The sequence below is a fragment of the Melopsittacus undulatus genome, chromosome 1, assembly GCF_012275295.1.
Source record: "Melopsittacus undulatus isolate bMelUnd1 chromosome 1, bMelUnd1.mat.Z, whole genome shotgun sequence".
In the NCBI taxonomy this organism is placed as follows: domain Eukaryota; kingdom Metazoa; phylum Chordata; class Aves; order Psittaciformes; family Psittaculidae; genus Melopsittacus; species Melopsittacus undulatus.
This window is the reverse complement of record NC_047527.1, coordinates 2,771,889-2,798,851: the sequence shown is the minus strand read 5'-3', so window position 1 is coordinate 2,798,851 and position 26,963 is coordinate 2,771,889. Positions and strand designations below refer to the sequence as shown.

Genomic DNA, 26,963 nt, shown 5'->3' with positions numbered 1-26,963 from the left:
GGCACAGCACCTAGGGAGTGTTATTTGTTTGCTGATACCTCCTCTGGGCTTTTCCTGGTTTGGGAGACTTTCAGATTCCTTCTTTTTGATGAGGTTACTTCTGTTGATGCATGGCCCAGATCTGTCCTCATCTACTCTGAAAGCTGGGAAATGAACAAAGCTGTGTTTCAGCATTGAAAGCGATGTTAAGGCAATTCTATTCACACATTTCAAGAAAGTTCAAATTGCCTGGGGGCAGGGGGTGTATGTGTGTGTCAACGTGCATGTATTTGATGCTTTAAGAATGAGAGCTTTCAGCATGTCTGTTTGTTGCAAAAGCCTCCTTAGGAAGAAGACGTTAAGGATAAGTAGGAGATGTTTTAAAAGCCATATATGAAAAAGATAAGTAGAGCACTAAAAAACCTCAATGAAATAGTAATAGTATTAGTAATAGTAATAGTAGTAATAGTAATCGTAATAATTATAAGAAGAAATTACAAATAAACCTCTAGTCTGCTGTCCTGAGACCCCACTTGCAGCACTGTGTGCAGTGTGGTGTCCTCAACATAAGGAGAACATGGAGCTGTTGAGCAAGTCCAGAGGAGGTGACGAGGATGCTCAGGGGATGGAGCACCTCCTGTATAGATACAGGCTGAGAACGTTGGGGCTGTTCAGCCTGGAGAAGAGAAGCTGAGTGGAGACCTCAGAGCAGCTTCCAGTGTCTGAAGGGGGCTACATGGATGCTGGAGAGGGAGTCTTCATCAGGGACTGTAGCTACAGGACAAGGGGTAATGGCTTTAAACTGAAACAGGGGCAGTTCAGGTTAGATATCAGGAAGAAGTTCTTTACTGTGAGGGTGCTGAGGCACTGGACCAGGTTGCCCAAAGAAGTGGTGAATGCTCCATCCCTGGCAGTGTTCAAGGCCAGGTTAGACAAAACCTTGGGTGACGTGGTCTAGTGTGAGGTGTCCCTCCCCATGGCAGGGGATTGGAACTGGATGATCTTAAGGTCCTTTCCAACCCAAACCATTCTGTGATTCTATGATTCTATCTGCAAAACCCAGCAGCAGTCTGCTTTAGAGGCAAAGTAAAAGCTGTTGTAGAGACACAGACGAAGGTTATCTTCATGGTAAACAACACAAAGCAAAAGCTTGAAAAAGATAGGAAAAACTAAAAGTAAGGCTTTTATCGTGGTTGAAATACATCAAAAGTTAGAGTATAGTAAACCCCAAATAAATCCTAATGGCATTGGGTTGTTATTAACTAGAAATGACAGATTTATTTATAATAATGCAGAAATTGCAATAAATGCCTGTATTCTGTAGTTGGAAGAGAGCCTGGTTACTTAATCCCCATCGCAGGCTAATGAAATACTTTTCATTACCCCAGCAGCTGGAAAACATGCTATCCATCCTCCAATAAAGTGGGATCTTGTGAAGAGAAACAAGATAGGGGAATTTTACATGCAGGAGTGTTAAAAGAACAGGTTAAGACTAATAGGGGATCATTACACTTTTGTAAAGGAAGGGTGGAACTGTTCCCAAAGTCTGGAGAGAGGAGTGTGTCTGTAAGCATCACAGCTTCACTCCACAGCCGCCTGCCTCATGTCTGTCCTAGGCACAATAACACACCATCCAAATATGAAGGGATTGTGGGTAATATTATGATTATAATTGAATAATAGCATGCTCATTAAAATGGAGAAATTAATAGCAATCAGCTTACGCAAAATAGATCTTGTCAAGCTAAATGAATACTTTCTAGGAGAACACAGAACTGGTTGGTGGAGTGTGAGCATTTGTCTTTATTTGCACACAGTGTAAATAAGGGATTTGTCTTGGTGACAGTGAATAAACAGAGCTGGCTAATGTAGTTCTTGGAAGTACAGGCAATACATATATGGGAGAATAGGGAATTCATATTCCCTCTGAGGTTGGCCTTGGATCTCTTAGTGCCTTCCAAGAAGGGTGTTGGTGAATGGGTGAGTGGAAGAGGCTAAAGAATGATGCTTGGACCTGAGGTTCTCCATGAGACAGAATCAGAGAATCATAGATTAGTTTGGGTTGGAAAGGACCTTAAGATCATCAGTTCCAACCGTCCTGCCATGGGCAGGGACACCTCACACTAAACCATGTCACCCAAGGCTTTGTCTAACCTGGACTTGAATAGTGCCAGGGATGGAGCATTCGCCACTTCTTTGGGCACCCTGGTCCAGTGCTTCAGCACCCTCACAGTAAAGAACTTCTTCCTTAGATCCAACCTGAACTTCTCCTGTTCAGTTTGAACACAGGATGATGTGACTTAGCTCAGCAGAAGAGCATGTGCAGGGCTGACTATCCTGGGAAGACAGATTTATGTCCCATCATCCACCACACTGACATACAGCAGGATCCAGACATTCACCAAGAAAGCAAAACTGTTCTGTGCGTTGCTGACAACTTCTACAGTAAAAATAGTTTGGCTTTATTTATTTAGCTATGGAAAGTGCTTTAATCTGAAACAGAGCTAATTTGGGAAGGCTCAGTGTCACATATTAAACTGGATCCGAGTAGATAATCACAACAGAAGCAACAGCACGTGTTGATGTTCTGTTACCCTGTTTTGGTACCCAGTGTGTTCTTGCACTGTGGAGGTGGAGGGATGCTCTGTCTCATTGTGTGAGGAATGTGTCAGTGTGTACATGGAGTCAAGACCTGCAAAAGCTTTCTCTGCAATTCAAGGCAGGTCTGTTGGAGTCAGCAGTATAGAGTTCAGGCCATCTGTGATGCACCTAAGGCTGCCGAGCAGCTTGGCTCCATCTGGAGCTGCCTTGAGCTTGCTGCTGGCATTGCTGCTTTGGTCCCTCCTCGGAGGACAGTCAGATGTGGAGAGGGGACATATTACACCCGTGTTGCTCCAGTGAAGGTGTATGGCTCTCTGGCTTTGCTTCCACATCCCAGGGTCCAGTGAATCCAGTGATCCACATAGATCCCAACCTTCTCCCCATCCACTGCATTTCTGCACTTGCTCTCTTCATTTCCACCCTGTGTGTCACCACATTTCAAGAGAGTAATCTGGACAAGAGACAGAAGCAATGGGTGGAAAATGACTGTACTTTTTAGGTGATGATTATACCTTGTCATGCAAGCCAGAACAGAGGATTCCGTTTCTGGCTTAGCCCTTAGTGCTCACATGGAGATGGAGCTGCAGTTACTTTCCTGATGGAGGCATCGCATCTATGGGATGAAGGCCAGCTTCACATGGAGGCTTTCCCACCTATGACTCCTTCCCCACTCTGCTGCTCTTTCTCAGGCTGAAAAGATGCCATAAGAAAGCAGGGACTCTGTCCCTTTGATGTCTTGAAGCATCATGCTATGAAGCAGGGGCATTCCTGCCATGCCCAGAGCTGTGAGGGTGCAGGGCACATCCAAGGGGAGTCCTGTCATGGCCTGTATGGGGATCCTAGCCCCAGAGAGCTTCCCAGTGAGGGAACAAGGGAAGGGGGAGTAATTGGGGGAGGTTATGGGGGGTGAGGAAGGTGTGGGGGAGAGGTGGAGTCATATGTTGGGGTAATTGGTGTGGGGAAGGAGTGCACTCCCATGTGGGGCACATGTGGCTGGGGGACGTATATAGGGGGCAGGATGGGTGGGAAACTTCTATATGGTGTGGAGCAGGGCTATGATGTATATAGGATGGAGTTATGGGGAAAGTAAGGTGTGTATCGTGTGTGGGACAGCTGTACAGGGTTATGCATCTGTATTTAGGATATGCAAGATAAGGCTATAGGATGAGAGGTGTATTTTGGGGTTATGTAGGACAGCTATAGGATTATTAATCCATGCATGGGGTGCATGTCACAGCGATATAGGGTTATGCATCCACATAGTGGGTGTGTGAGACAAATCCATAAGGTTATGCATCCATACACAAAGTAAGTGGGGCAAGGCTACAGGATTAAGGAGGTGTATATAATATACATGGGACAGAGCTATAGGATTGTGCATCCTTATGTGGGGCATATGCCATCACAGAAACATGGAATGATTTGGGTTAAAAAGGACCTTAAAGCTCATCCAGTTCCAAACCCTTGCTACGGGCAGGGACACCTTCCAACCTTGCCTTGAACACTGCCAGGGGTGGAGCATGTCACAGGACTATAGGGTTAAGGAGGTATGTATAACATATGCAGGATAGGACTATAGGGTTAAAGAGGTATCTATAACATATGTGGGACAGGGCTATAGGGTTAAGAAGGTGTGTATAACATGTGGGACAGGGTTCTAGGATTATGCATCCTTATGCTGGGTGTACATCACAAGGCTGTGAGGTTGTGCACCCACAGTGTGGGTGTGTGGGACAAGCCTGTGCAGTTATGCGTGCGTTCACGGGCTATGTGGGCTACAGGGATGGGAGGTGCTATGGGCAGCCCGGGGGGATGAAGGGGAACGTTTAAATGGGTGGAAAGCGATGGAGGGGTCAGAGCGGGGCGGGGCTTAGAAGATCCAGCTCCGGGGGGGTGGTATTTGGGGGGGGGGGGGGCGCGGTCTCCCCTGCGGCTCCGTGCCCGCTCCCCGCCCGCCCTGACGGCCGCTTTCCCTCTCTCCCCGCTCCGCCGCCCCGTCCCTCCCTCGCTCCATCCCTCCCTCCTTGCATCCATCCCTCCCTTCCTCCCTCCTCCAGCAGAGCCTCCGCCTCTCCACCCGGCGCCTGGTCCTGGCGCGGCTGCCGAACGGTCCCGCTCGACGCCTCCCGGACCAAGTGCCTGTGTGACCGGCTCTCCGCCTTCGCCATCTTAGCCCAGCTCAACCCCGACATGGTGAGTCCCGGCGCGGAGGGAGGAGCAGAGGGGAGAGGAGGGAGGGATGGGGACATAGACACACACATACACACACATGGGGTTGCGGGGGGACCGGGGGAAATAAAGAGGAAAGGAAGAGAACACCACCGGGATGCAGTGTAGCATCCTCGGAGGGCGGCTTGCGGGGACCGGAGGCGCTGGGGACAGTCCAGAGCCCTGCTGCAGCCCGGTGTCGTTGGGACCGTGGCGACACACACCGTGAGGCTTTGCATCACCCTCCACCGCCGCCCTTTCTCTCCCCTTCCCCGAGCTGCCCGCAGTTTATGCCTTTTGGGATGGAGGGGGAGGTTACAAGACGGGACACGCATCTTGCTGCTGCGCTGCTTCCCCCTTTTCCTCCATCCCTCTTTCCCTATGCTTTGGATGAGGATACCGCTAAACGTGTGGGGCGAGCAGCCCCCGCCGGGCGTGCTCCCTCCTGTGGGCTCCCCACGCACTAAATCCTCACACGTGTCTTATTTTGGGAAGGGGGAAGGGGAATCATCCCGCACCGCTTCCATCCCCACCGCATCCCACTCGTGTCCCGCTCCGTGCCTCTTGGTCCTGTTCGTTACCCCACACTATTTGGGTGATGGGGGTGCGTGGGGTGTCCCCACTCCGGGATAAAGGAGCGTGGAAGGGAGGAGTTGTGAAGTTTTGGCTGCTGTTGGTGAATACGGAGCCGCGTCTGGGATGGAGGAAAAGAAAAGTGCGAGATTCCTAGAAATTATCACCGGGCGACTGCACCGGGACTCAGAGAGTGGGGAAGGTGCCAAAGGCAACACCAGGGTGGTCAAAAGGGGCTTTTCCGGCTCTTTTCTTCCACCTTGTGCTTTATAATGTATTTTCCCCCCCTTTTTTTAAGTAGTTCATCCCTTTTTGGACAGTTCCCAGGTTCATAGAGCAAAGCCACCCCCCTTTCTCCACCCAATGCTTCTCCATCTGCCTGGGCACTGGGAGTTACTGGGCCCTTGTAATTATTTACTAATTATGCCTTGCTTGTTAAATGCTGGCTTAATTCAGTGAAAGGGGAGGGGAAAGGATGAAAGGAAGGGTGATGGTGGTAAAAGGGAGAGGGGGGATCACATTTTCCAAGATGAAGGTTTGGTTTATTATTAGAAACACTAATGTATTTGGTCCACTAGTTACCATGGAAACAACATCTGCACTGAAGTGGTTTTAAAGACACAGTGTTGGTTGTGTTTGCCCGGCCCCGTGCAGGCCCAGCTGCTCCAGTGATGTGAAACTGGCTCGTGTCAGGTACAACCATTCTTGAGGTGCTCTTGGATGAGGCAATGAGCTTATGGTCTTGGTAGACATGCGCTGATTGAAGGATGCTCAAAGGTAGAAGTGGGACTTGGGTTCCTGCTTGGAAGGAGCTGGTTGTGTTGATAGTGGTGTCCCTGGACCCATCTTCCTCCATGGGTCTTTGCTTCCTTGTCTTCCCATCAGGGAAGTTGGGATTTGCTTGAAACCAAGCAAGAAGGAAGGCTGCCTGATGGGCTAGTGTTGGCAGGAGTGGTAGCCAGCCTTCTAGAGGTGTATGGAGGTGATGCAGCTGGGACCCATCTGCATCTCTATAACTTGCTGTTCTGTACCTGCCCATAGAGCATGCAGCACTGCATCCTCCCAGCAGCAAGGTTTCTCCTTTTAGCCCAAGGATGACACCCAAATATCTGGCTCTAGAGGCTATGAGGACCACCACTATAGGTGATGGGTGAGCTTTGTTCTGTGCAGGAAGCACTCAGTGCTGTTGTTGCAAGCAACCCTGACAAAGTTTGGGGATGTTGTGTGGTTGGAGAAAATAAAGAGTGATTTCTGCTGCAGCAACACTCCTAAAGCAAAGCCTGAAGTGCTGCTGGTGAAGGTCCTTTGGTGATCCTTCTTCTGGAAGCAGGCAGTATGGGAAGAGAAATGGGAGCCCTTGGTTTAGCTACAGCAGAAGTTTCTCTAACAGAGACTTTATGTTCACGCAGCCCTTGGCATGATTTAACTAAGCAGCTAGGGGGAAAAATGGTTAACTTGACATAGCCAACTACTGCTATTCCCTCAGCTCTAGGTGTTTGGAGTGTTATCTGGGTAACACAGGGTTCATGTAAGCCCTTTATCATCCGTGCATCTGAGAGTGGGCTTGGCTGCGGAGGATGCAGCTTCCTTCCCCCAGGCATGTTTTATTATATCTGCAACTAACCTTCCAGCTGGTCCTTTGGGGTTTAGGCCTAAAATTGCTTCCTTTGTCCTCTTTCCAACTCTGCTGGCTGCTGGTCAGGTTGCATTTGCACAACTCAGTTTATTTCCCAGCCTGGAGTCAACTCATGGGCATCAGTAGGAGTCCTTTGGCCACGCTGGGAGGAAAGCTGGGACCTGGATAGCTACTGAGTCCCCCTACTAAGCAAAGCCTAGGGTCTGGTGATGCTGTGGAGCATTGTTCATGCGTATCCTTGTTGTACCACCCTCAGTTTCCTGACCGAGTGTCATTCGGAGCAAGCCAAAGCTGCCTCACTTCCCCAGAGGTGGCATCTCATCATCGTTGGTGTCTGCGGTGGTGACATTTATAGTGCAGTTTTTCATGTACCTTTGGAGCTCTCAGGACAAGAAGCTCCATCCGCCTGTGTCATTAATATTATTTATTGCTATAAATCTCCTTTCTGGAGTCTTTGGCCCTGGCAGTTTGAAATATTTGTAACCCTGGTTCAGGCACAGCTTCTTAGCAGTGAAAAAGGACCATGAAAGGCTTGTGGAAGATGAGTGTTGCTGCTCAGGCAGCTGATTTGGACTTGCCAAGGACAGAGTTTCCCTTGGCTGGGCCCTAAGAGCTGCTCATATGGTTGGAAAGGAAGGAGTTGGCCTTGATTTCAATGAATTTAGGGGCTGAAAGTGCTGTGTTTTTAATTGGTTCTGACGATGGAGATCCCTAAACCAAGATGGAGATGTTCAGGTCCAGCTTAACAGGTGGAGTTCAAATGTGCCCTTTCTCTGCATCCCATTTCTCTTGGACCCTGCAATTTCAGCTAGACAAAGGCAGCCCCTTGCACTGATTTGGTGTGATTGCTGTTTGACCATCATGAAAGATTAAAACTTCTAAAGTAAAGGAATTTAGATAAGATTTTTGGGGTTCTCCTTTCATTTTGGTTTTATACCATGCATACCTTGGTAGTGTGATAGTATTGGCTTGCTGGAATGCTATACCTGCGTTAATAGCTAACAGAATAAGTGCAAAAGGAAACTGCAGAGCCATGTGTTCAAACTATACATTGCAAGCCATAGCCAGGCTGAATAAAGAGTCTTATGGTGGCATTTTCTAAGTGTTTCTTGGCAGTCTTGGCAATGTTTTAGAGGTGGGAAGGAAAGAGCAGGAGCTTGAGGATGCACAGGAGAACCTTTCACTCTTTGTTCTGTTTGAGTTTGGCTCGTGTTGTCTCTTCTGCCTACCAGCTCATGATTGGCCTTTATAAAGTCAATCAATCTATAAAGCTCGGTTCTTACAGCACTTGGGACCACAGTAAGGCTGTATGAGTATATCTCTGCTCTCTCTCCCGTCCCTTACTAGCCTCATCTGCAGAGACAGGGCTGATTGGAGTTCAGCATCTGAGCTCTGCTCTGGTTCCTAGTGTTAGCTAAGGTTGAAAGGTGCTGGCAGCAAGAACTTGTATGGATGCTGAGTTTGTTATGTCCACACCATGGTGTTGTTTAGTGACAAGCAGACCATTAGCTGGAGGGGTTGTACAGCACCTATATGCTTTTGTGGGCTGTATTGTAGCAAACTAAACTATAAAAGTGACTGGTACACTCACTGAGTGTACGCAGTGAGCAGCCCTGGACCCTATGATGTCCCAGGATGTTGCAAGAGGCTTTAATCATTGGTATAGCATTGTTATGAATACAAGGCACCTTTCATGGTGTGTTCTCTTCCCAAAGAACCAACAGCTTCTGAGCTCCAATATCAACTCACAACATACCTTTCCTTACCTGAAAACATGCCAGCATTGTGCGTGCAGCAGAGGGGAAGGAACCCTTTTTACCTTAAGGAAATAATGTATGGAAAGTAGACTTTCAGTGTTATGTCTTGGGCAGGCTGTGGGAAGGGAATCAACATGCAGGTCTAGTGTGATCTTGAAGATCTTCCCCCTGAAAAGATTGCCCTGTGCTATGGGAGGTCTGCGTACTTCATAGAGTGCATGCAGAGACAATGTAGGTTATTTTAAGGTCTTAAACCTCAGTAGGGCCTTGCGTGCACAGGGAACAGATCCAGGTTTTCCAGCAGCAGGAAAAAGATGTTAATGAATTAAAATATTTTGTAAAGGTGTAGCAGTTCTGACAACATTTTAATGGAAATTACAGCAGCGTTTCACTTAGATAAGACCAGAGCACTTTATTTGGAGATGAACTGTTTAACATTTATATTCTACCATGGTTTAACACGTGAGATTTAGAGTCTGGATAAGAACAAAGCCCTTTGCATATCTGGAGAACAGTCCGTTCTCAGGTTTACAATAGTTTTCAGGTTTCATTAATGCTGCTTCTCCTGTGGTGTTATCTCTTGAATTCAAAAGCTGGACTTTTCTGCTGAAAGGAAGTTCTTGGTTTTGCCCAGCTCAAAGTCTTAAAGCATCAAACTGCTGCCAGTTTGTACAGGGGTCTAGGGGGGAGTTTAGGTGTATCTGGGTGTATTTGCTAGGGGAAGTTCAGTTTAATATAAGGAAGAAGTTCTTTACTGTGAGGGTTCTGAGGCACTGGAATGGGTTGCCCAGAGAAGTGATGAGTGCTCCATCCCTGGCAGTGCTCAAGGCCAGGCTGGACAGAGCCTTGGGTGACATGGTCAAGTGTGAGGTGTCTCTGCCCATGTCAGGGGGTTGGAACTGGATGATCTTCAGGTCCTTTCCAACCCAAACCATTCTATGATTGTACAGCCAGGGCTGTTTCTGTGCCTGTGAGTAAAATTGTGACCTTGGGCCAATCACTTCATTGTTTTCTGCTTCCTTTTCTCCAGCTGCAGCACCCTTGCAGGCTGCTCACATTCATATTTGCACAGCACCCCAAGCCTGAAGGGTGCTACAGAAAGCACCAAGGGCTGTCATTTCCCTGACAGAGCATTAGGAGCCTCCTCTTGTTCTTAATGCAAGAGCTGTGCCAGGGTGCACATTGCTGAGCTGCAAACATTTGGGCTTTTGAGGTCCAAATCCTCCCCATGCTTCCTGCCCTTGTGCCGCTGGCATCTCTTCCTGCATCACCCTGTCCTCTCCGGGATGCTGCTGCGAGTAGAATGTCTCTCAGGAGCTGATTGTGCCTCTTGAACTGGGAATGTTTCCTAAGGTTCCTTAGGGATTTGTGCTGTTCTCACTGGAATCTCCCCAGATATGGAGAGACCAAAGTAGGAGTGAGGAAGACACGTTCCAGCTGGACTCCTGCTCCTCTTAGGAGAGCTTTGTGCTGAGATTGAGGACTGTTATGGTGTAAGTGCTGCTGGGGATGTCTTGGGTTCACCCATCTCCACAGCAGGAGCAGATGCTGTGTTTTCTCAGGGGTGCCTTTCCCTGAGGTCTGTGGCAGCCCATAGGATTGTGCAAGGCACAAGCTGGACTTTCCTTTGCTCAGCAGGGATGCTCTATTCATTAAACCCCATAGAGTCCCCCTGAGCTTCAGCAAGCTTTGATAGCCTGGAGAAGACAGGATATGAACCAGCTGGGCTGACAGTGTTCCCTTCCCACTCTCTCTCATAATGCAATTAGGAAGTAGAGAGGATGTGTATTGCCCTTAGGTACCCAAATGGACTAACCCACAGTCCAGCTTCCCCTTAAAAGAATTGCATTACATTTCAAATGTGGCCTCTTAGCAAAGGTGGCTGAATTGTGCTTCTCCATCATTGCTTTGCTGGAAGTCACCTGCTTTAAAACATGTGGGGTTTTATCACTCACCTGAGGTCATTATACACCACAGGGTGAATTTGGGCTAACCCTCATCTGAATTTGGAGAGGACCCTGTGTCAACATACAGATGATTTATGCTGAGGAAGGGGATTACTGATAGAGCTTGTGATGTGCTCCAGGTGCCAGGGAGCAGAGAGTGTGTTAATTTGGTGGGAGATGTGATGGAGTTTGCCATTGCTGTGTGCTGTGCACAGATACCTAAGAAGGAATCCCATCAGCAAATAAGTGATTAGTGTTTAAACAATTACACAGGAAAGGAATCAGAGACAAGTGGGATAGGAAATCCCTTTCAGTTCCGTGCTTCAAGGAGAGACAACACTCGAATGTATTAAAAGAAGACAGGTAACACATGAGGTAGTAATAGGAGGATTTGGCTCAGCATAATAAGCAGTCATCCAGCATCCCACCTCCTTGGCGGCTGTCTGCGGCTTCAGCTGTCTGTCGATCCAGCGGGTAGTTGGGTAGATATTCAGAGCTGACAGCTTCCCTCCGCCGAGTTCCTGCTCCGTGCTTGTGGATTCGCTCAGGTCTTTAAGTTACGACAAAACTCCAGGCAGTGGGATTGCAGCAGCGTGGGTCTGCAGCTCTTCCCCCGCGAGCTGAAGCCAGCGAGCTCTGCACAGCCCTGGCAGTGACTCTTCTGCAGGCAAATGCTGCATCACCCTGTATCTCTTCATCTGAAGGGGACGTGGGAGAGGAACATGATCAAGTGGCTGGGAGCTTAAAACCGTTGTGGGATTCAGTGCTTCAGCGTGAGTAATACCGAGCCACGTTCACCCTTCGGTGTAAAGGCAAGAGCTGCGCTGGCATTAACCAAGTGACCCCAGGAGCAGACCAGGGCTGAGGTTAGTCACTTGTCTTCAGCTGAAATGAAACCCTCACCGTGCATGTCTGGGATACTGCGTGTCCAGGCGTTCCTGAGGGGTTTGGTGCTTATTTTGAGCTGCAGTGCTTAATGGCTTGTTGCCATGAAGGCAGCTTAGCAAATGTGACAGCTGCCCTATTACCCAGCCACTGCTTACTGCTCTGTTAAAGGATGTGTAGATTTAAGCCAGGACACCAGGGTCTTCCCAGTTCCTACTTTCCCCTTTCCTAAGAGCTGGGAAAGCAGCTCTGAGGCTCAGTGCATGATTTGAGCCATTAAGGGGCAGAAATGTGAACAAAGGGAGTGAGTGGTACATGTCCGGGATGCTCTCCTCTGTGTTCAAACAGGATGACTGGTACAGTACGTGAGTGTGGGAGTGTGTGAGCATACATGTGGGAGAGGATGATGTGACAAAGATGTTTGGTGTGGTGCCTCCACGCTGATGGTGAGTGAAAGTGAGCTCTGTGAGATGGTTTGACTCTTTTTCTCAAGGAGGAAAAACTAAGGGGAAGGAGGATAATAGTCATGAAAAGGATAGAAGTAGCTGTGGAAAGGGAGAAATCTGCTGTCTGTGCCTGCTGGGGATTGGAATCAAACTGCAGTGTGAGAGATTTAATTTAGGCACAAGGGAAAACCTTCTGTCTGCAGGGATAGGCAAGCACTGAGAGCCTACCCTCCACCAGTGAGGGTTTTATTGAAGGCTGGAGATGGTTCAGATAGCTTTAAGGCAGGCAAATAGGTGAGATGAGTTTGTCAGGTCTTTTCGACCCTCTTGTGTGTAATTCTGTGAACTAGATCCACTTTGTGTCTGCTTCTTGCTATGTAAAGGAGGAAAGTGTGGCAGAGAGGTAGCATGCTGATGGGAGGTGGAAGAGAGGGATGGAGGCAGATGGGGAAGCTCTGATAGGTTAGGGTGCATATCTGGGAAAATCCCAACTGGAGAGAGCACCTTGCCTGCTTTCCGTACCCCACTGTAGCTGATGATCCATCTTTATTTTATCTTTGTATTCATAATGTGTTATTTCAACCTCCTCATCACCTGAGAATGACAACTTCAAACTGTTCAATGCAGAATGAGCCACAAAATGACCCAGACTGAAAATAGACAAAATATAGCTGAAATTTCCAGCTGAAATAGAAGGATGCTTGGATACAGGCGGGTGTGGGGGCACATGTAAACAGCGCGAGGGCATTAGTCATCGCGATCCGCAGTAAGTCGTGGCACATCTGCTGTTGTCAGGGTTGTCTTGTAGACATTGAGCCGAGCAGGGTTTAAGAGAGGAGGTTTGAAGCAAGAGCACTGGGTTGCTTTTTAGGTGTTTTTATGGGGGGAGCATCTCCCAAGTCAGAGGACAGCGTGGGAGACATCACAAAAGGTGCTCGCTTGAAAATGGTAACAAGTGGGTGATGGAGGCTGAGTTTCATGGGCTCATCAGGGGTGGGAGTCAGCGCATTAGTGCTAAATGAGATTATCTTCCTTTTCAAAGCACTGCAAGGACTAAGTAAGTGCATTGTGTCGAGCTGTTGAGTGGTGTTTGTCTTTCTCCTATCATTCTGCACCCATCTTCATAGTACTTCAACCTAGAACATCCCTTTTTGGGGTAATTTTGGCAAGCTGCTCACTGCTCAACCCTGTTGAGCCCTGCCTAAAGGCTAAAGTTGCCCTTGAGCTACCAGGCAGCAAGACATGGAAATTGAGTCCTTATTCTTCTTTTACAACAAATGTCTACTCATTTAAACCAAAACTTAATCAGTTTCTCAAAGGCTTGTGCCCTTCATACTTTTGCTGTCTATGAATAACTGAGTGTACTAATCTACTCGCAAGATTTTGGCAGCAGTGGCAATCCTTAAGCAAAAATGGGTAATACACATTGAAAACAAATGTCAGACTTGCAGTTAGGAGTATCTGAGCTTGAAAGTTCCTTCTAAATGTCAGGACTGCCTAATCAGGAAAGTAGGATTATGCTGCATGTGATAGTGGTTAGCCAAAACTAACCCTGCAGCTCAGTGCTCGCTAGCTACCTGTCCTACTAACCAGCAGGATATACAGAACACACTCAATAAATCTGTGAAAGCAAAACGACATTGCTCTTTTCCCACAAGCATGACAAGGGTTTCAGTTTTCATGACAAATTGTTCTTTTTGCTCTTTTAAATATGGCAATCATGTCAGCCATTCCCCACATGGGGAATATCCTCCTACTGGGGCAAGTTTTGATCTTGTTTATATCAACTCAGTACAGTTGTAAATCCAGCAGCTGTAACAGTTTTACTTCCCAGTCACTCTGCTGTGAATGAGGTGGGCATCAGGGCCAGAAGCTGATTCCATGTGCACTGGTTTGAGATCACCATTCCATGTATAGGGAATTCGCACCAGTGAGTCCACAGTAACCAGCTGTGTATTGCACTGAGTAGGTGGAAACATGTTGGATCCCATGGGCTTTTCAGATTGCAATGGGAATATTATCATCATAAGAGTGTACTGATGATCTGCCAAATGGTTGAAATCCCTTCATCTCCTTCTCATAGGCAAGCTCTAACCAAGGAGCCCCTGAAAGCCTCTGAGGACTGATAATGAGCTGGAGACATCTGGTTCCTGACCTTGTTCAGGTCAGGACCTGTTGCCCATGCACACATCTTCAGTGATTGAACAGTGAGAGGTGGAAATGTTTTCTTGAGTTCTACAAGAGGGGAATCACATCTGCAAGTAATAACTAAAGGGGCTAAATGAAGGCAGGGCTTAAGAGATGTTTAAGTGATGGCTTGTGCAGGCTTTCCGCAAGTATTCACGGCTTGTGCTTTGGATGAAGGTTTTGCTTAAGGACTGGGCAAGGGTGGGAGGAAGGGAAAGGGAAGGCAGATGTCTGTTCTCAGTATTGTGGTGTGAGCATCTTTGGCTCATATCTTCTTCCACTGGGGATTTGGGTGTACCCCTACTCCTCAGCCATGTCTCTCTTAAGGACAAGATGCATGGGCATGGGGAAGGAATGTGCTGCCCATGCTGTGGGGAGAGCTACCAGTCTGGCATCACTCACCGGTACAACAATGATTGAGTAAAACAAACAGCGGGCTGTTTTGGAGTAATTTGGTGAAATGCTGTCGCCTGGCATGGAATCAAAACACTGCTTAAATCAGGATAAACACAGTCTGGATTCTACCCTCATTTTCCTCTCCCAGTCTGCTGTGGAGTTATTTTATTTCAACTGTGTGTAAATCTTACCACATTTCCCTGCAAGGTGCTCAACGCTGATGATGGGAAGTTACTAGGGATGAGGGCACACTTGTGAAACTAGGGCAAGATGGGTAATGCAAGAATAGGCTTGCAAATCAGTCACAGACTTTGTATTGATTATCCTTTGTGTAGTGCACCGAAGGGGCAATCTCAAGCAGAAGGGAGCAGTAAAGGCAGTTCATTTTTAATGTATTTAAAGCATATGTTCATACTATAATATAATGCTAGTAATAGTAATAATAATGATGATGATAAATTCCTTGGTAGAAGTGGCTCTAGCACTGTCCTATAATTGTCCATACTGTTTAATTGTTATAAAGCTCCCTGCTCTATCATGGTTTGTCCAGCTGTGGTCCAGGGGTTCGCATGGTCCATGGATGGACAAGACTTCTCTGTCTTGAGCAGTGATTTTATATGGGTATTATCTATACTGTATCACTTCAGCCCAGGGCAATGGAGTGGGTACTGGATCATTATATTTTCTAGGACTAACATAGGGAAATAGAGGTTTGTTGCTTACTGCAGTGCCTGTGACTGTGGTACTGATTAAAGTTCACTTCTACCTAGTTGTCTTAGAAGGAAGGAGCACATAACCTTAGAGGAACAGGACATTGTGATTCCTACCACCTTTATTGTGGAGAATGTTTGTATTTTCCCTTTAACATACCTTAAAGGGAAGGGCTAAAACAGAGCAGTTTCCCATATGCATGAAAGCAAAGATGTAAAAACCAAATGCTCCACTTGGTCAGCACAGAAACAGTTAAACCAAAAGCTCTCTCCTCTCTCTTGTCCATACTTACCCATGTTAATATTGCACCTCCATACCTCCCCATGTTAATACTGCAGCTCCATACCTCCCCATGTTAATAATTTGCAGCAGAAAATGAGATGCTGGTGCTTGATTGTCCTGATGTAGCCCTAGGAATCCCCTAACGCATTTACACGTATCAGAAATCTAAGCTGAGTTAAGCTTTGGAAGAGAGATGAAGGGCAGTGTTATTCTATTCCATTTCCAGGGGGTTAAAATAGGCCCCTGAGAAGTTAAGGCCAGTGTTTGCAATCTAAAGCAGGTTGGCTGAGAGGGCTTTGAAAAGATTGGTTTAAATGACGGAGCCATGTACACAGTTGACCTGCAGGCAAGCTGGGAATAGAGCCCTGCTCTGCTTGCTTGCTGTCCCTTTGCTCAGCACGCTGGTTCCTAAACCACATCTCTCAGAGGGATGCAAAGTGGCTCAGACCTACTTTTCAGAGCCCTGTTAAAAAGTGTTTTCAGCAGCTTGGCCAAACAAAGTGTAATGGGAAAGAGACAGAAAAGGAAAATTCACTGCCTGTGGCAGGGGGTTTGGAACTGGATGATCTTTAAGGCCCTTTCCAACCCAAACCATTATATGATTCTATGAATGCACTTTAAATAATGATAATGAAAATGTTTGAGAGCAGCTGGGCAGGAGCAGAGTGGTCCTTAGAGCTTCTCTGAGCCTGATCCAGCCCTCCTTGATATCAGGACTGGAAACTGAAGTACTGAGAGTGCAGTCTGGTAGTTCAAAAAGCGGCAGCAAGCTGACCATGGCATTGAGGAGTGGCAGGTAGACAATGCACACTGTTAACTCCTGTAATTCCCTGCCAGCCTGAAGGAAATTATCCTGACAGTTCCTATTAACAACCGGCTGCGTGACCACTCCTCTGCCCTGCAAGCTTCATCAAGGCTGTTTACTAAATGCAGATTGCCAGGTTGTAGCTTGAGAGTGGACTCGATACCAAGTGAAGAGTTAGTGGTTGTTAATAAATAGTAGCACGTTAAGATGTCTCTCCGGGTGATTTCTGTGTACTGTAATTACACAGAATTGCCTGTTAGAGTGGCCAAATTACATAAAAGGGGCCCTCAGCTACACAAAAGTGTTCCAAATAATGGGTGACTATTAGCTTTGACATGAGAAGCCTGTAGTTATGATCGGAAGGAAGCAAAACAAGGTAGTAATCGTCTGGATCTGATTTGCAATGACATGGGCAGAGCTGGGGAGGATGTTGTGAAAGAGGTTGTAAAAAGATTATTTATTAATGATGCCACAAAGTGATCTTCATGGAGGATTCTCAAAGCCCTTCTCAAAGGGTAGAAGTTGGAGAAGAGAAGGATCTGGGGAGACCTTATTGTGGCCTTTCAATATGCAAAGTATAGATATATAATAATATATAAAATACATAAGAAAAATTGACAAAGACCTTTTAAGCAGGTTTAGTTTGGGATAGAGTTGAATTTCTCCATAGTACCTGGTATGGGTCTATATTTGGATTTGTGTTGGAAACACTGTGGATCACACAGGGGTGTTTTTGTTATCAGTGAGCAGAGCTTGCATAGAGTCAAAGCCTTTTCTGCTCCTCACCACACCAGTGAGCAGGCTAAAGATGCACAAGGAGTTAGGAAGGGACACAGCCACGTTAGCTGATCCCAGCTGTTCCAAGGGATATCCCGTACTTTATGGTGTCATGCTCGCAGTATAAAGCTGGAGGGTTGGAGGTTGGGGGGTTGCCATTGCTTGGGGACTGTGTGGGCATTTGTTGCTTGGTGGTGAGTGATTGTTCTGTTTTGCATCACCTTGAGGGTTTTTTTCCCCCTCTTTCTCATTTTTTACCCTATTTTTCTTTTCTTTTAGTTATCAAGTTGTCTTTATCTCAACCCACAAACTTTTGCACTTTCCACATTCTGATTCTCACCACCCATCCTGTTTCAGGGGAGTGAGCAAGCACTAAGTGTGGTGCTTAGCTGCTGGCCAGGGTCTTGTCCACAACACCAGGGCCCGTAGTGTCAAGGGGCAATGGTTTTCAAATGAAAGGGGGTAGACTTAAACTGGATGTAAGGAAGAAATTCTTCACTATGAGGGTGGTGAGACACTGGCACAGGGTGCCCAGAGAGCTGTAGCTGCCCCATCCCTCGCAGTGTTCAAGAACTGCTCATTCAGTGGGTCTACTCCTTGCATCCCTCATACCTTCTCCTTCTGCAGGCAGGTGCAAGGCTTTGCTTCTCTTGGCTCTGCAGAGCCCTAGAGGTGGGGTAAACATCAGTGGCAGCATTCTCTGCTAGATGTGTCAAGAACCTGGTTCTCAGACAGTTGAAGGTGTCATAGCATCACTCATTACCAAAGTCAGAAAGATGCTGCAGGTTTTTGCTATATGGAGTGCCTGCTGTCCTTTTTGTCCAGTGGTTGTACGGTAGTAAAACACATGGCTGGTGCTTTACAGCACCACTGCGGTATATATGCGGATATACAAAGGGCCTGAGCCCAAAAGAGAAACACAGAACTTAACTGAATGGTGTTTTCTTTGGCAGATGACAATACCACGTTCACCTCTTGGTCATTCAACCGTTCTCAGCAGTTTTCTTTCAGCACTGACATTGCACCCCTTTGTTTAGAAAGCTGCTCCCTTTTGTGAGTGCTGTTAAAAGCATTATTTTTCAGCAGTTTTAACAACCAGCTCTCTGCTTTGACGAGAGTTATCCAACCAGCAACAAAATCAATACAATATAGCTTTCAAAAACCTTCACAAAAAGCATGAAAAGCCTTGAGGCCAGTGGCACAGTAAAATGGTTCCTGAGCAATTCTTGGAGTGAATCGCACCCACCCAGTCCAGTTCTTTGTGAAGAGTGGAATGAGTCTCATTGCTTTATGTTTGTTACCTGTGAGGAGAGGTATTGGGATGTGAGCCTGCTTGGTCCTACATAGATGAATGCAAGAGGCAATCCAATCACATCCTAAAGGTATCAGAGGGGGAATTACCAGAGTTATAAAACAAAACTCCTCTCACTTGTGCCTGATGATTTAACAAAGGGAAAAGCCATAAACTGTAGCTTTTGGGGTTAATGTGTGACCTTAGGAAAAAACCTATCACCAGGAGGGTGATGTGGCCCTGGAATGGACACCATAGGGATGGGAGCGCTCCACCTCTTAGAACTCCCAAGACTCATTCAAGCAAAACTATGGCCAACCTCCCCCCAGTGTCAGTGCCAGCCTTGCTCCAAGCAGTAAATTGGATTAGAAAGCCTTTAAAGCCCCTTGCAACCAGTGCTGCTGTAATTCTCTGACTTCAGGAGTCTTTAATTTCAAATAGAAGTCAGGCTCAAGGTAACTCTTCTGAATAGCAAACCAAAAGAAGCCTATCATCCCAGATTCCAGATTTGCATGCCTGTGTTTAATTTGGGAGAGAAAGAAATGGTTTAATTCTAAAGTATGATGCTGTTGTACCTATGTTCTTTGTTCAGCCTTCCTTGGTATCAAGGATGGAAAAAGCAGAAAGAACAGCTTGCTTGTAAGGTCTCAGGCAAACTGCATGGCATTAAGAAATACTGTGTCCTAATTGGAGCCTGTTTGACCCTGGAGCCAGAGCAGGGTAATGGAACAAGCACGACTCAAATGAAGTCACTTTTCACGGTGTTCTGCAGAAAGCAAGAGAAGGAAAAAGATACAGAGAATATAATGGGGGGAGAGACAGAGTGATGCATGAAGAGAAAGAAGAAAAGGCAGAATAAGTCTTGGAAAATGACCATAGGAAGGGAGTAAGAGAAAGGAAAGAAAAAATTAGGGAGGAAGGAAGATAAGGAAATAGAAAAGAGGGGAAAGGAAGCAAAGTGGAATTGTAAAGAAAAGGAGGAGCATCCTTCTGCCCTGCTAGGCAGAGCAATGAGGTGGTAGGACAGCAAGCAGCCCCAGGCAGTAGCACTCGTTATTTCCATCTCAGCTGATGTCATTGATTGCTTCTCTCCTCCCTTGTCATGCTTGGTGACAGAACTGTGGGACTTGCAACTCGTAACAACCTGCTTGGCCCAGGGAAAGGTTTTCTTTCCAGCTCCAAATAGGCAAGGCTTTATCAGGTTGCTTCTGCATGGCACCCATCAGCAGATACAGGGAGGTGGTGATGGGCAGGTTACTTGGGACCACTTGCAGTCTCTAAAGGAGGAAACTGAGTTCTTGTCCTGTGTTTTGCAGACAACCAATTCTCTCCTCATAGAATGGTTTGGATTGGAAAGGACGTTAAGCTCATCCAGTTCCAACCCCCTGTCATGAGCAGGGATGCCTTACACTAGACCATGTCACCTAAGCCATCACCTGTGGTACTGGGAAGCTCCCAAAGATCTGCTTTCTCTCTTACCCTAAGAATTCCTTACTGCTTTTCTGTTGGTAGCATTACCACTTTTTAAACCAAGCTTGTTTTCCCCCCTCTTTCTCCTCCAAGGAAATTTCCCTTGCAAGGCTCAGATCCTGCAGCATTCAACCACCTTCTGTCAGGGGTTTTAATTAGTCAGAAGAAAGAAAATAAACAGTGCTTTGGTTGCCAAAGGGGAGAAATGTGTGCTTGGGGGAGGGAGAGAAGATGGGGAGGACAGAGAAACCTTAATAATGAAGAAAGAAAGCAGAATCCTAAGCTACGTGGGCCTAAGCCTTTAAGACTTCTTATTTCTAAAGTACTGTGCTCCTGTTCTTTGCAGCCAGTGGTTTTTATGATTATTTGTCCTCATGATGACAACAGAAATCCTATCAGGGCTGGATCAACCATCCTGTCTGTATAGGGAGAAGGGATGCGCTTCATAGCATCTCTTCAGCAAAAGTCCTTCCAGTGGGCAAGGGTTTTGTGAAAGCTGGGATGAAGGATAAAGAAGAATGTTAAGATCGGGGTCTTTTCTGTGCAAAGGGCTGCAGATAGACATCAAGTATTGCCTACAAGTCTGGCTTCTGCTTGGTTGGTGTAATGCCTTGCCAATGAGCAAACATCTGACCTAGATATGGATCAGTACATGCAACCTCTTACTTAGCTGATGTAGGACCTAGCTTATTGGTGATGTGGGAAATGGGATAGGGAAAGGAGAGAAAGAACCTGAGGTGTCTGGGGGACAGAGGGGTGTCAGAGAGGATGTGGAAGGGAGGGAAGTTCATGTTGTTGTGTTGGAGATACAGGGATGTAGTCAGCTTATCTCTTCAAATCCAAGCTCTGCTTCTTCAGTGACTCTTGGATGGTTTAGGAATGAGTTATATGCCAGGCGTTTTTTACTTTAATGGAGCCCCTCCCCCACTTTTATCCAGTTACCCATGAGAAGTCAGTGAAATGGGACCTACTTAAATCAAATGTCACAATCGATGCTCATCCCAGGCCACCATTTGTGCGACGTGAACTCATTTTGCCTTAAGGGGGGTGCAGGGAGATAAAAAGGGTTGTGAGTGAATGTGGAATGAGTGAGGAAGGAGCAATTCACGTGTGACTAGTTTGTGCTCTGCAGTACATCTGTCAGGACCATGGGTGCTATAGAGCTGCTGCTCATTTGGGTTCTGTAAGATGGGAAACTAAGGTGTCAAAGGGGAAGATGTGGCTTCATGCTGGAGTTTGCATCTCTTCCTACCCCACCCCAGTACCTGACTAAATAAGGGGCTGCTGTTCCCAAAAGAAAGTCCCTTCTACATTTCAATTTATGAGGAGCAGAATATGGTGTTTCAGCACTAGCAGTGCCTGGAATACGTCCAATTTCAGTTTTTATTTGATGAAAGACAAATGAAAATGTTGAAGTTTTCATTGAAATTTCTTTATGTTTACCTAGTTCTCTGAAAACCTTCCACAAATATTTGGCAGGAGTAAATTCTCAGGGTGGGAATACAGTCATATGGGTTGATGTTAAAAATTGGAATCATAGAATGGTTTTGGTTGGAAGCGACCTTAAAACTCATCCAGTTCCAACCCCCTGCCATGGGCAGGGACACCTTCCACTAGAGCGGCTTGCTCCAAGCCCCTGTGTCCAACCTGGCCTTGAACACTGCCAGGGATGGGGCAGCCACAGCTTCTCTGGGCACCCTGTGCCAGCGCCTCAGCACCCTCACAGGGAACAGCTTCTGCCTAAGAGCTCATCTGAGTCTCCCCTCAGGCAGGTTCAAGCCATTCCCCTTGGCCTGTCCCTACAGGCCCTTGTCCCAAGCCCCTCTCCAGCTTTCCTGCAGCCCCTTTAGGCACTGGAGCTGCTCTGGGGTCTCCCCTTCAGGAGCCTTCTCTTCTCCAGGCTGCCCCAGCCCAGCTCTCTCAGCCTGGCTCCAGAGCAGAGCTGCTCCAGCCCTCTGAACATGTTCATGTCCTTCCTCTGGACTTGCTCCAATAGGTCCACAGTTAGTGATCCAAATCTCCATAGAAGTTCAAAGAAAGAATCCACATGGGAACTGAAACATTTTCCGTAAGCATTTTGGGAAGTCTGGGCTGGGGCAACTTTGCTGGATGGATTGGTGGCACTCAGCACCATATTATTCTTGGAGTTTTGCACAATTACTATTAATTAAAAGGACTAAGATATTGCTTTCCAGTTCTGTAACTTCATACATATCCAGTTCCATAACTTCAGCAAGTTGAATTAGGATTGGCATCCGAAACTTTTGGGTGTATCTATGGTGTAATTCTGGACAGTCTTTAGCCTCCTGTTTCACAAAGCAAACTCAAGGAAGATAAACTAGCATGCATGTAGTGATGTGTCAGAGCTGATGTGGTCAGAAGGGAGGGGGCATTGCAGAGAGATAGCATCACACTCTAGTGCAGTTTGACATCCAGTCTGTAGCTGGTTCGCATCCAGTAAAGATCACTCAATCAACCTTTACCCCTTTGGGTACCTATGACAGTTGGGCATTCAATCCTAGTGAATGTGTTGCTAAATTTTGCCTGTGCTCATAGAATCATCACCCTTTGTCCTGTTGCAACAGGCACTGCTAAAAAGTCTTCCCCATCTTTCCTATAGGCCTCTTTTGAGAACTGAAAGTCCTTTTTAGAACTGAAAATGCCTAAAGCTCTTGTGGCAGCCTTCCCAATAGCTCCTGTGGGGTTCACTGCAGCAGAGTGGTGAAAGTTTTGCTCCTCAGTTCCCCCATCAGTGAGACTCAAAACTTGAGAGGTGCTATTGGTCAAAATAAGCAAGTAAATGGGGTCTTCCCCAGCCCTTTGGACGTCAGGGACTGTTCACCTCAGATCCCATTATATTGGGGTTGTTTCTCTTCTTCACGGTGGGCTCTGTGGACTAAACCTCTACTGACTGTGGGCACTGGGCACATATTTGCTTTGCCCATGTGTTGAGCTGGCCGGACTCCATATAAACATGGCACTTGTGCCTTGCCTAATATATTTTGCTTTGCAGAAGGCTCAGTAGCCTGGAACAGAGCTGCAGTTGCCTCAGCTTCATGGCGTCTCACTGATTGGAGGTTCAGGTTGAGCAGCCTCATACCTGCCAGCAAAACAGTGTAGACAAGTCCTTAGAGAACTGCCTGTTCCATTCCCAAATCCATGTGTAATTGCTTTTTGCTTTCTCTTTCCCTATGCTAAGCCCTTGCTATGTCAGAAACCATCTCATCTTCATGGCTATAGTGATAGGTATTGGTACTGCGCCAGTCTAATGACAACCCTGACTGTGCTCCCACACCTCTGCATACTGCCTAATCAGTCTAAATAGAGGGTTCTCATGTGTCTGTTGCACTGTGGGTCTCTGCTTCTCTGCCTTCATGCCAGCAGAGATCAGTGATGTGGAAATGAGAAACATGCCAGGAAAAGAGCCTGCAGCAGAGCAAACCAACTGGGATCCAGATCCTCAGTTCTAAGCTGGGAACTGGGGGAGTTTAGTGATGTTAGTCTGGCAGATATTAGCTAGTTACACAGTCCCAGTGATGCAAAGAACTAGATCAGGTGAGGTCACAGCATATGTGCTTGTTCTTGATGTTGCAAGAGCTGATGATCAGCAGATCCTTGTGTTTAGATGAGAAGTCAGCCTTCCAATATCTGAAGGGCGCCTACAAGGATGCTGGGGAGGGACTCTTCATTAGAGACTGTAGTGATAGGACAAGGGGTGATGGGTTCAGACTTAAACAGGAGAAGTTCAGGTTGGATATAAGGAAGAAGTTCTTTACTGTGATGGTGGTGAGGTGCTGGCACAGGTTGCCCAGAGAAGTAGTGAATGCTCTGTCCCTGGCAGTGTTCAACACCAGGTTGGACAGAGCCTTGGGTGACATGGTCAAGTGTGAGGTGTCCCTGCCCATGGCAGGGGATTGGAACTGGATGATATTAAGCTACTTTCCAACCCAAACCATTCTGTGATTTTATGATTCTGTGAAATGAGAACCAGATTTTCCTGTAAGGAGCCCTGCATATGAATTAAAACCTTGTGTAGTAGTGTAAGAGTAGTGAAGTGATGGATGGTATAAACTGATGCTGGGTCCTTGGGGAGCATATACATCTTGGTTTTCCTTTGCTTGCTTCATATCCTCCTTTTCCAGGTGGATATTTGTAGTTGGTGAAAGAGTTTTACCATGTTTTCATCCTCTAACCTTCATCACCACCATTCCCAGATGAGCTCATTTGTAATGTGTCTAGTGTGGGCACTGCCTTTTGCTGTTGCCTCTTTAGTTATATCCATACTTTCACACTGAACTTGAAGGGCCTAATCCTTCTTTTCTAACCCACATCTTCTACTCACCTTCCTCGACATGGGTATGAAAGTTGTCACCCAGATTTAACACTGGTGTGTGTGGGACCAGAATAAGGTCCTCAAACAGGATAAGTCAGCCAGAAATAGATCCTGGTATTTGTACATACTGTGCATGTGAAAATCAGGTGAGTTGACACATAGAAAATTAGGAGGAAAGTTCTTGCCATGAAATTGAGCTGGTCCTGAGTATTTTCGTGGTTTTGTGGGTTCTTTTTCTTTCCTTTTTTTTAATGCCTTATTTTTTCTCTTTCAGAACATGGAAAAGGTGCTGGTCCCTTCTGTCACATTAATTGTAGGCTGTGGAGTATCTTCGCTGACACTTTTGCTGTTGATTATCATTTATGTCTCTGTTTGGAGGTATGGCTTTCATTCTCTTCTCTTCTTGTTGGGGAAAGTAACTTGTCGTTTGACCTACATGGATCCTGAAGGTTTTCCTCTCTGATCTTGGGTGTCTGGTGCCTGAGGAAGAACCGTTTGGTAATGAGTGGGTCCTGCAATAAGTCATTATGGTGGCTTAGTTGGCATTATTCTTCTCTTCTAATGCCAAAGAAATTAGTACAGTGCAATTAGAGCCATGACCCCATGTAGTTGCATTGTTCCATTTTCAAAAGCCGCATGCTGGTTTAGATGCCTTTGTATACCCCAGGAAACCTTGTTCGTGGAGAAGTGGACACACACTGCCTCCTGGTATTGCTCCAAGGTATTCCCAGTTGGGTCTTTGATAACATTAAAACATCTGTGACCCATTATGAAAACATCTGGCCTGAAGAAATGACAGCGCTTTTCAGGAGCTTTAAGGATGATAAACCACATGGTCTAAATAACTCTCTAACTAGCTCTAACTAAATAACCTCTTAGCCACATTCTGCCTTTAGTTTCTGATGCATATGGGATTCCTCAGTACATCCCATTGCGGAGAGCTCCTGTACACCTATAAACAGGTCAGGTGTAACCTTAAGTTGCATCATTTAGAGGCTGGACTGATTTAGTAGCAAAGTTTTATTGAACAAAGGCACACATTGGTCCATGCCCCTGTTAGATATGTTTTGGTGGACTGTATAAGCCGGAGGAATCAAGGTGTGCAAAGGTTTCTCACCCTAAACTACGTTGAGCAAGGTTTGAGTTTATATATGAAACTCACCCCTTTCCTAAATTCATGGCAAACGTGCTGAGAGCTTCAGAACTCTAAGCTAAAGAAACCCAAGAAAATCAGAACCAGATGCATGACTGTGAAATTGAAATGGAATAGCTACAGAGAATATACTGTTTAGATATTATTGGTGACCCTTTTGAGAGAAGGGACCAGTCTGAGGCTCTTATTTCACAAACTGATTCTTCTTAATAGAAAGGAAAGGGTTAATTCAGTTGAGAGTTGTGATTTGAGCTAACATTTTTCTACCTTTTGATGTAGGAAAGAAACAAGAGAGTGAAAAATGAGCAAAAATGCATCTTTTTCATTGATACTGTGACAGTGCATAGTGGTTAGTTAATTATAGCAAGTGCTACGAGCTGAAGACTGATCATAATAACATTTATCTAGAACTCAGGTTTTTCCGTGCCTGGGGTATCATTGGATGTGCTCAAGTCCTTGTCCTCTCCTGCTTTTCCTAAGGCTGGGCAACACTGGGCAGCGCTGGTAGGTGACTTACTGGTGTCACTGGTGTCAGGATCAAGTGGAAAGTTAGGATAGAAGACTAAAGAGCAAGTGTTCGAGCCTCACCCTCTCTTTCTTATCAGAAACAAGCTCAGGATCTGAAAACCAAGTTCAGACATGAGGTTGAATAAGTTTGGAGCATCCTAGAGTCATTTGGAATAATAACACGATGTGTATTGTCTTCCAGGAGTGTGCCCCTCAATATTAACTCTTATTGAGGACAGTAAAGTTAATTGCCTGCCTTGTTTAAAATACACTCTCTTTAATTTCACATTCCAGCCTTTGTGTTAAGCCTATGCCCAAAATGATCAGCCTGAACGGGGGGGACATGTTTAAGGGAGGCTTGAATGGGCATTTCTGAGCTAGCCAAGGATGGACATGCATTTCCAAGTGATCCTGAGACCAGCTATATCTTGGTTAAAGGGCTCTCTATCCTAAGTCTCTCTGTGTAAATATCTGTTAAGCATGATCAAGTGATCTCCAGAATTTCTCTTTGGTGCGCTGAGTTTGTTCCATCCCTTCTCTGTAGATCATGTTTCCATGTTTCCTAAACTTCACAGCATTCCCGTGGCTGAGCCCTGAGCGCTCTGTGTGTCCTTTTTATTTTAGGCATAGCTTATGGACATGAATGTGCTGTCCTATTAATGGTCTCAGGAGCATCATATTCAAGTCAACATTACCTCCTGGCTCCCACTTTGTTTTGCCCTAGGTGTTATATAGCATGACAGATAACAGCTGGAGGAACAGCTTAGAGGTGGGATCAGCAGTATTATTCCAGCTGTTGCTGCTAAAAGAGTATAAAGTCATTCTTCTTCACCAAAGAAGAAACTCCTTATGCCCCAACTGCCTGGTCTTCTGTGGAGGGCACTCACCAGAGCTCAGCTGTTTCAGGGAGCTTTGGCTGGGAATTTTCCCATTCAGACCTCTGGACAAAGGCATCTGGAGCATGCATACATAGACTCAGCTTGAGTATGAAACACTTCTGATGAATAAGCTCACTGAGGC

At 46.3% G+C, this 26,963-nt stretch overlaps 1 protein-coding gene across 1 annotated transcript in view; it reads left to right on the top strand.

Moving 5' to 3' along the window:
* Positions 1–26,963, top strand: part of ADGRB1 (adhesion G protein-coupled receptor B1) — a 204,425-nt gene that overhangs the window by 111,013 nt on the left and 66,449 nt on the right. The window contains exons 17-19 of the mRNA XM_034067515.1: positions 4,638–4,773; positions 24,558–24,661; positions 25,845–25,940. Coding sequence (XP_033923406.1) covers positions 4,638–4,773; positions 24,558–24,661; positions 25,845–25,940 — 336 coding nt within the window. The remainder of the gene's footprint in view (positions 1–4,637; positions 4,774–24,557; positions 24,662–25,844; positions 25,941–26,963) is intronic.